General features: G+C 38.1%; 1 protein-coding gene across 1 annotated transcript in view; it reads right to left on the bottom strand.

Annotated features, from left to right (window-relative positions):
• Positions 1 to 9,012, bottom strand: part of KIDINS220 (kinase D-interacting substrate, 220kDa) — a 129,154-nt gene that overhangs the window by 81,078 nt on the left and 39,064 nt on the right. Inside the window, exons 6-9 of the mRNA XM_012639944.1 lie at positions 5,755 to 5,952; positions 3,411 to 3,509; positions 1,421 to 1,519; positions 2 to 85 (exon numbers count right to left, since the gene is read on the bottom strand). Coding sequence (XP_012495398.1) covers positions 2 to 85; positions 1,421 to 1,519; positions 3,411 to 3,509; positions 5,755 to 5,952 — 480 coding nt within the window. The remainder of the gene's footprint in view (position 1; positions 86 to 1,420; positions 1,520 to 3,410; positions 3,510 to 5,754; positions 5,953 to 9,012) is intronic.

Below are 9,012 nucleotides of genomic sequence, written 5' to 3'. Positions count from 1 at the left end.
ACACTTTGGCTCCTTTATCTAGCAGCAGCTCCACTACTTCAATATTTCTCATCTTGGTAGCCTTGATAAGTGGTGTTTCACCATCCTGTGGGCACAGATAAGAAAATTTAACACATCAATAGCTTTGCACCTAAATGTTTGTCATACAAATGCACTTGACAAGAAATATATGACTCTGCTAACAGTCTATTATTTAAAATGTTCTCAAGAACACACAATTTAAAAGCTAACAGAAAAGGTGCCTTTCCTTGCACAACCACTTGTTTGTATCAAAATAACTTTATATCCCTTAGCCAGCGTGGGATGTGTCCATCTGCTTATAAACCGCACCCGCCATCAGTCCCTGCACTTGGCAGCAGTGGCTGCTCCTGTCAACCCCCAGGCTCCCCAGCTGACCTCTGGGGCAGGCCCTCCAGAGGCTACTTCGCATTCTCACCATCTCCCCACCAACCAAGCCACAGTCCAGCCTGTCCACATCCAGGCAGGCCAGTATCTTGAGCTTTTCAGAAATTTTGTCACTTCAGTTCTCTGTAAACCTAAAGATCTGTGTATAACATTGGAAAACATCTAACATAAGCAGGATGCCTTCAGAAACCTCAAGAGTTTGTGATTGCTTTCAAAACCAAACCAAGGGAAATAAGAAGAGACCACAATTCAGTCCTGAGTTAGAAAAGACAAAAAAAACTGGTTACAAGTCACAGGTAGTCACAGGGGCTGACACGGGTCCAAAAAAAAAGAAGAAAAATGAAGATCAAGTAGCCACCTGCAAACCAGAAGGTATCCCAGAAAATTTTCTACCCTAGGGTACTGGAGGTACTATCACTGATTTAGAAATATGCTGGTCCAGATCTCTAGCAGATGAAATATCATTTAACGATCCACCAGGATTGTCTTACAAGTGCCTCTATAATTTTGCTTTATTCACTGAGAATTCCTTCCATTTCAATCCACAATTCCAATCATATTTTCCCCATGGAAAACTATTATACATAAGGCTAAATACAATCACCAAAGTCTTATATAATTTTTTATTTTTCATACGATTTGAGTAAAATAGGCTACAGTAGCTGGTCTGGGGAATCAACCACCAGTCATAAGTGTCTTTTAAATGGCAACGTGCTCTGGATTCCTAATAGCAGAAACACAAAAGAATTTGGAGGAAATGATCTGCCCACAATTTATGAATAGCTTATATTGTACTTTCTGAAAAGTATTTAATTGAAGTAAATAAATTACACACTGTTTTTTGCTATGAATACACAAATCCAGAAAGCATACAAAGTTACTCCTCAATTTAACATACAATATTACCAATAAAATCAATATAACTCTAACACCAATCAATGGTGATTGAAATAAAATGAACAGGATTAATATTCAGCATTAGGTACTGCTAACAGAATAGAAATGCCATTTATACCTTTGTGCATATTTCAGTATCAGGATTGCATTGTAAGATATCTCTCACCATTGTTGCATTTCCTTTCTCAACAGCCCAATACAAAGCAGTTTTATTGTCCTATATAATTAAAAAAGAAAATCAGCAATCACTTCATATAAGATACAATATTTACAACCACTATTTGTAAAACATATTTTCTGTCAGAAAGCATTCGAACAGGCGGCATGATGGGAAATAATATCAATCCTTATGGTATCTTGGATTTATTTTTGAGAATTCTTTCTGAAAGAAGCCTACGAAAATTTAACATGGCTTGACTTAAAAAGCAGCAATCCCATATAGTTAATAAAATAAACTACGCTTTTGTAATGCAAACAGATTTCAGGAGCATGTACTGAGTTAAAAGTCATCAATGCCTGTCACTTAAATATCCTGACTCTTGAATTTTCATCTGTAATATGGTATAAGTGTACCTGCCCAATGTTTCAAAAGATAATGCATGAGAATGTACTTCACAAACATAAGGCGTTATTGTTTTTATCATTTTTAGCTTTCTTACTCTCCACTCACCCTGCATCCCTAACTTTCTTAATCAGATTCTTAAAAATCCTATCTTGCTCAAAAACCAAAAATTAATCCACAAAGGCCTTGAAAATATAGCTAAAGAACAAAAAAACTGATTGAAACATAGGAAAACAGGATTGACAGACACAAAGTAGTTAGGTAAAAGTCTAAATAGGCGATCTAGAAACCATCTTTTAGTGAAAACAGAATTTTAACCCAAAAGATAATGAATGACTTTCTGCTGTTGCCACATTAAGTTTCCTATACCAAAATTTTCCTAACGGAGTTCCCCACTACACTATCTGGCCAACTTTCTTAGGGCGGCCCTCAAACGTCTCTGGTCCTACCTTCCTTTCCATTTCAATTTCTCTACCTCCCACCTCCCACCCCACCGCCAAACTGATTTACTCACTAGCTATGGAATACAGTCTTTCACTTTTTAATTTTCTCAAATGTTCTCATTCTATTACTACTTCCCTTGCCTGAAACACTCAGCCTTTCTTTTCTCTACCGATCTAAATCCAAGCCATCTTCAAACTTAGTTCAAGTTCTACCTTCTTTCAAGTCTCCTTTCGTAACACTGTCTTTCCCCACCTCAAGACTCATACTTGAACCTTTCACTAGGCAATCAATCATACACCATCTTGTGGCTTCACTTTCTGTTTAAAAAAGGCATAAAAATAAACATAAATAAACTAAAAGTTTCAAAATTAAAATACATATTTTTTAAAGGCAAGCATCCCATGTTAATTCCCCGACAACATTTGGCATAATATTTATTAGTTTGATTCAAAAATGGATTTGGATATGAGATTTTTTTGGCTAAATACAAGGATAAAGTGGGCAGAAATGTAGAATGTCCAACAACAAAATGAGTCATCAGGAATATTTTTTTTTAATCTAAAGCTCTTGAAGTATTAGATAAATTTACAACTGTGGGCAGGGCTTTTATCTATTAATAACAGTTGTAGCTCTGTGAACTAGGACTATCTTAAGCAAAGTCCACAGGCACTACCAAGTGGTCCCAGCAAAAGCAAGCAGAATAGGGAAAAAGGAAAAGAAACTAAAACAAGAATGAAAGAATAGCATATGGATAAAGAAGACAAACAAAGGGAAAAAACTAAAGAAAATAAATAAGTGCCATACACTCAACTGTCTCAGTATCACTAACTACCTATTTCAGGATTGAATATATTTGTATGTCAGCAAGGGAGGTACATTCTAAAAACATGAGCTTCTTTTTGGTTTACTTCTATATAAATTTAACTTGACATAAATACAGAAATTTTACAATAATGACAGTGAAACTTAATATATATCCATTAAATGTATTAGGATTTAAAAGTTTATCTCCATAGGAAAGTGGGAAGAATAACATTATCATTAGTGGACATACACAACCGATCATACTCAAAAATAACAGCTGCACTGTAATCACACATACCTGTCCTCGAATGTCTATATCAGCATATTTTTGGAGAAGTGCTCGAACAATTTCAACATGACCACCTCTGACAGCTCCAATCAACACAGTATCCCCACTCTAAAAAGCCAAAAAACAAGGTGACTTGATGAGGAGAACACATAAGCACTGTTTTGAAGTTAAGGCTAATCGTTGATTAATATAATAAGATTTTTTCAAAAAATTTCTTGGAAAAAGAACCTATCTCCAACTAAGAGAAAAATTTTAATTAACTAATATTAATAGCTGATATTAATAACCTTCAAAATGAGGACTCTGATATTCCATTTTTAAAAGTTTAGAAAGACAAACTATTCAGAACAAGAATCTATTCTCTTTGAAGATAACCCTCCATTACAAATGTAAATTAAACAAAATGACACTGTGGCTGGCAATGACCTAGAAGAACATCTGGAAATTACATAAAAATCCCTTTGAACAATGCTGTGTGAAAAAAGCCACGGATTCTAAAGAGGGAGCTGTAAAGCTAAAGCTATCACTGGCTCGAGAGCCATAGTTAATTCACGGAAAGGTTTGTTTCCAGACCAACATCCCTGAATATCTAGTCAGTTTGGCGGTGACCGTCCAGGAGTGCACAAAAGGCTGATTCATTCCCCAGGACAAGACTTTGACAAAGTTCACGACCTCTCTCATAAACACAAAAGAGATGTTCATGAAGACATCTCTTTGGCCTGAAATCATATTCATCAAGCAACAATCATTTTTAATTATCACTTCCCATTACTTCACATACTGGAAATGGTTATTTTGGCAAATGGCATAAATACTCTATTTACTGCTAAATTACAAATCAGCTGTAAGCTTTTGGGTTGGGTGAGCTCAGGAGCTGCAGTTCAATTCAATCCTTAGAGGGTCCCAATGTGCTATAAATCAAGAGGCAGGTCCTCGAGGATTGCTAAGTTTAGCACCACAGTGCGGTGTCTTAACTGCCACATTAATAGCATAAATAAACCCAAGGCAGACAACTCTTAGTTGAGAATGTTAGCATTAACATGGGTGCACACCAGGAAATTAATGAAAGGTTACCAATATTTCGCTGCTTACAATGTGCCGTGCACCATGCTAGTCACGGGAAACAAGACAGACAAGGTCCCAGCTCTGGGAGAATTTACATTCTGATGGTGAAAGATGATATACAATGAACAAAAAGTTAGACAAATGCTACGCAAAAACAGTTAAAACAGGGTAATATGATAGAAAGTGGCCCAGTAGCTACTCTGGACTGGGTAGGAGAAGAGGACGTTTCAGAGGAGGTAACATTTATGCTGAGGGGGATGACAGGGAGCCAGCATTTGAAGGTCAGCTGGGTACAGCTGCTGCAAAGTCCCCAGGGCAGGAACGAGATCAGTGTGTTCAAAAGGGGAACAGCGCTAACATGTCTGCAACCTATTGAAACGGGGAAGAGTGGTGTAAAATGAGGACAAGAAGGAGGCAAAGACAAAGCTATGTAGCGTCCATAAACTAAAAAGGTAACGTTTATCCTAAATGCAGGAGGAAGTCTTGGATGGCTTTAAACAAAGGGGTACATGAGAGATTTATTGTTTTAAAGACCACTCTGAGAACAGGGTGGAGAATAAAGCAGAGGCAACAAGAAAACCCAGGTGCAATGCTATTGCTACAACAATGGGAGATGGTGGCTTGGGCAGGGGAGGTGATATTGGAGATGAAGAGAAGCGACAGATAAAGGAAACGTTTTGGAGTCAACAGAACGTGCCAGAGAACCGGATGGGGTAGGTGAGGAAAGAGAGAAATCAAGGCTAATGCACATGACTTGGGGTTTTAACAACAGAATGGATGGTCATACCACTTGCTGAGATGGAGAAGACTAAACGAAAAGCAGGTTTGAGGTGAAAAAAAACAGGTCATCTATTTGCCTTAAGTTTAAGAAGCCAAGTAGACATTCAAGTAGAGAGTTTGGGTAGAGTTGGATATTTAAGGGTGAAGCTCAGAGAAGTTAGGACAACAGAAAGAACTGTGAAAATCTTAAGGGTAAACAGTGGTACTTAAAGCCCTGGAGCAATGACTAACCCGAGCCACGAACACCACCTTCTGTGATGTACATCAAGGACAGTTACAGATGTATATGTGACATTTTCAATAACAAAATTTTTTGACAAGCATAAAAAAGGACATTCTTCAAAAAGATTGAATAATTTTTAACTTATTAGTTTTAAAGGTAGAAATGAAACTTATCTTAAAACAAGTTTATCTCATGCATGAAGAATCCTGAAAGGTGGTAAGAGGCAATTAAAGTAACCCTCCATCCACTTCACCACTAGAAGGCAGTATAAAATATGGAACCTACCCTGTCAGGTATGTTCACATATGTTCCAGCATCCAGCAGATCCTGTACAATCTCTGTATGTCCCTCCTTTGATGCAATCATCAAAGCTGTATTTCCATCCTTATCTGTTAAATTGACATTTGGATTCCTCTTTAAAATTTCTTTTACTGACTGTGTGTAGCCTCCTTTTACTGCTACAATAAGTGCAGTCATTGAATTCTAAAAAAGAAAAAAGCAAGCCCAAGAAATTATTATAGTCTAGAAAACACACAATGTATTCCGTAATCATAAAACAGGTGTTTTCAAATAGATGCCTATTATTATATTCATTTCTGATAATAAAATGCCAATGCAAACAACCAGACATATACCAAAAATGGCCAGGAGGCATATTTTGTTTTTGAAGATACATTAAATCTCTTGAGCCATTAGAACTATTATTTTCATTTTTTAAATGATAATCTGAAACTGGACTCATTTACAATGAACAAACCCTCTCACTAACGTAATTAAGTATAAAATAGTTGACACGGTGACTAAACTAAACACATTCTAAATTAAATGATCCAGAGTAAGGTAAATTAGACTTCAAACTAAGAATTCTTTATAGTAAAACTCATATGAAAAACTGAAGTTAATAAATTAATAGCTATAGGATATTTCAAGAAAAGTATAATATATACTCTGTCTTTTACAGTGATCTAGAAACCACACTTCGAAAACTGTCTTAAGTCATTCTTTTAAAAACTCATATCTATTTTATAGCAATAAATCACCTAACAGAAGAATCTGGCTCATTATCAGACATGTTAAAATTGCTTCTTGAGGCCAGGCACACAGTGGCTCACACCTGTAATCCTAGCACTGTGGGAGGCCGAGGTGGGAGGACTGCCTGAGGTCAGGAGTTGAAGACAAACCTGAGCAAGAGCAAGACTCTGTCTCGATTAAAAATAGAAAAAAAATAGCCAGGCGTGGAGACACGTCTGTAGTCCCAGCTACTCGGGAGGCTGAGGCAGGAGGATTGCTTGAGCCTAGGAGCTTGAGGTTGCAGTGAGCTATGATGACACCACTCCACTCTAGCCCAGGCGACAAAGCGAGACTTCGTCTCAAAAAAAAAAAAAATTGCTTCTTGAGATGCTGTTTTACTTTAAGATGTCATATGATTTCCTTATAGAAATATTTCAATTATTAGATCAGCCCCCAAAACTAAGCTGTCATTCTCTCCATATTAAAACAACACAGCTTTTCAAATCCTTTAGCAGTCAGTCACCATAGAGACAAGCCAGTCATCCACTTGGCCACCTGTCCAGAATGGACGAAAGTGGAAGGTATGACGTTCACTGCTGCCTCCGGATCATTCTCTCTCCACACAGCACAAAAACAGTACACATGCCTTCAAGGTCGGCAATCAGTAGCTTCTCTGCCAACATGGAAAACAGGAGGAACTGGTTGATATTATGCCAAAAAGTACGATATAAAGAGTTTACTTTTGTTTCATTATAGCCAGAGACTTGGTAGTATCTCCTCCAGAATTCTTTACGATTCATCTCACATAATATAATAATTCTACAAATAGTCGTCTGTATTATTTTAACTGTTTGCTGTGCATAAATGTTGTTTCCTTTAACTGTATTCCTATAAGCTCAAGGGAAAAGCAATTTGTTAGGCTTCTCCAGCTTCCCCAACACACTTGGCACGGGGCGGTACACAGCAGGTGCTCAGTAAGGAATTCATAACTGTTAATCAGTAAGGTGCCTTTAACCAATTTTTAAGCTTTCTAGGTTTTGAGGGCTGATTTCTGACTTTTTAAAATCTGTTTATTGAAGACAGAAAATACGGCACAGCTGAAAATATCCAAAAAATTACAACATTAAATTTTTTAACGAAAAAGTATTTTAGTGGAGCATTACTTTTTTCCATAACTAATATTAAAAACTATTCGATTTGAACATTTTTTAAAACAATTTATACTAAGTATAGAAGAAATCAAACTCAGTTTTCTTCTATACTCTCACAACACAAAATACTTCTGGTGACCAAATGTGTGGAAGTTTTCCCCACCCACCACGCAAGCAATCAGTTCTGCAGCAGACACTAGATAGGTATCCTCCAATTCAATGCTGACACCACCTACCTGGAGATAGCGACAGATCCCACGGGTTGAGAGCTAAGTCCTCATGACAGCCCCTACTTCAATGCCAAATCTTCAGGTTGTTTTACCTGTGCCTCTGACCGACTGGCTATAAATCGGGGTTGCCACAACCCTCTCCTTGGGTTCTATTAATTTGCTAGAGTGGCTTATAGAACTCAGGCTTACTTAACATATACCAGTTTATTATAAAGGATATTTTAAAGGATACAAATGAGCACCAAGATGAAGGGACACACAGGATGAGATCTGAAAGGGTCCCGAAAACAGAAGCTTTTGTCCCCATGGAGTTGGGGTACACCACCACTCCCTGGCGCGTGGATGTGTTCTTGTTCACCTTCCTGGAAGCACCCTGAACTCAGTCCTTTTGGGTTTTTATGGAGGCTTCACTATGAAGGCATGATTGACTAAATCATCGGCTGCTGGTGATCAACTCAACCTTCAGCCCCTCATCTCTCCCCAGAGGTGGGAGGGTAGGGTAGTGAGTTCCAACCCTCTGAGCGCATAGTTTGTTCCCCTGGCAACCAGCCCCCCAATCTGTGGTTATCTAGGGACTTTCTAAAAATCACCTCATTAACATGAACTCAGGTGTGGCTGAAAGGAGCTTGTTTTAAGTAACAGAAGACTGTCTTTCACCTTTCTTACTCTAGGAACTATTTCAAAAACCAAGCACAAAAGGCAAAACATCTTAACAAAAGATACTCTCATTGCTCTAGTCACTTAGAAAATTACAAAGGAGGCCCAGCACGGTGGCTCAGGCCTGTAATCCTAGCACGCTGGGAGGCCGAGGCGGGAGGATTGTTTGAGCTTAGGAGTTCAAAACCAGCCTGAGCAAGAGCGAGACCCTGTCTCTACTAAAAATAGAAAGAAATTAATCGGACAACTAAAAATATACAGAAAAAAGTTAGCCAGGCATGGTGGCGCATGCCTGTAGTCCCAGCTACTTGGGAGGCTGAGGCAGAAGGATTGCTTGAACCGGGAGTTTGAGGTTGCTGTGAGCTAGGCTGACACCACGGCACTCTAGCCCGGGCAACATAGTGAGACTCTGTCTCAAAAAAAAAAGAAAATTACAAAGGAGCAATGAGCTAGGAACCACAGATGAAAAACAAAATATAGTCATGTGCAACACA

The sequence above is a fragment of the Propithecus coquereli genome, unplaced genomic scaffold, assembly GCF_000956105.1.
Source record: "Propithecus coquereli isolate 6110/MARCELLA unplaced genomic scaffold, Pcoq_1.0 Scaffold145, whole genome shotgun sequence".
Classification (NCBI taxonomy): domain Eukaryota; kingdom Metazoa; phylum Chordata; class Mammalia; order Primates; family Indriidae; genus Propithecus; species Propithecus coquereli.
This window is presented reverse-complemented; position numbering and strand designations above follow the sequence as displayed.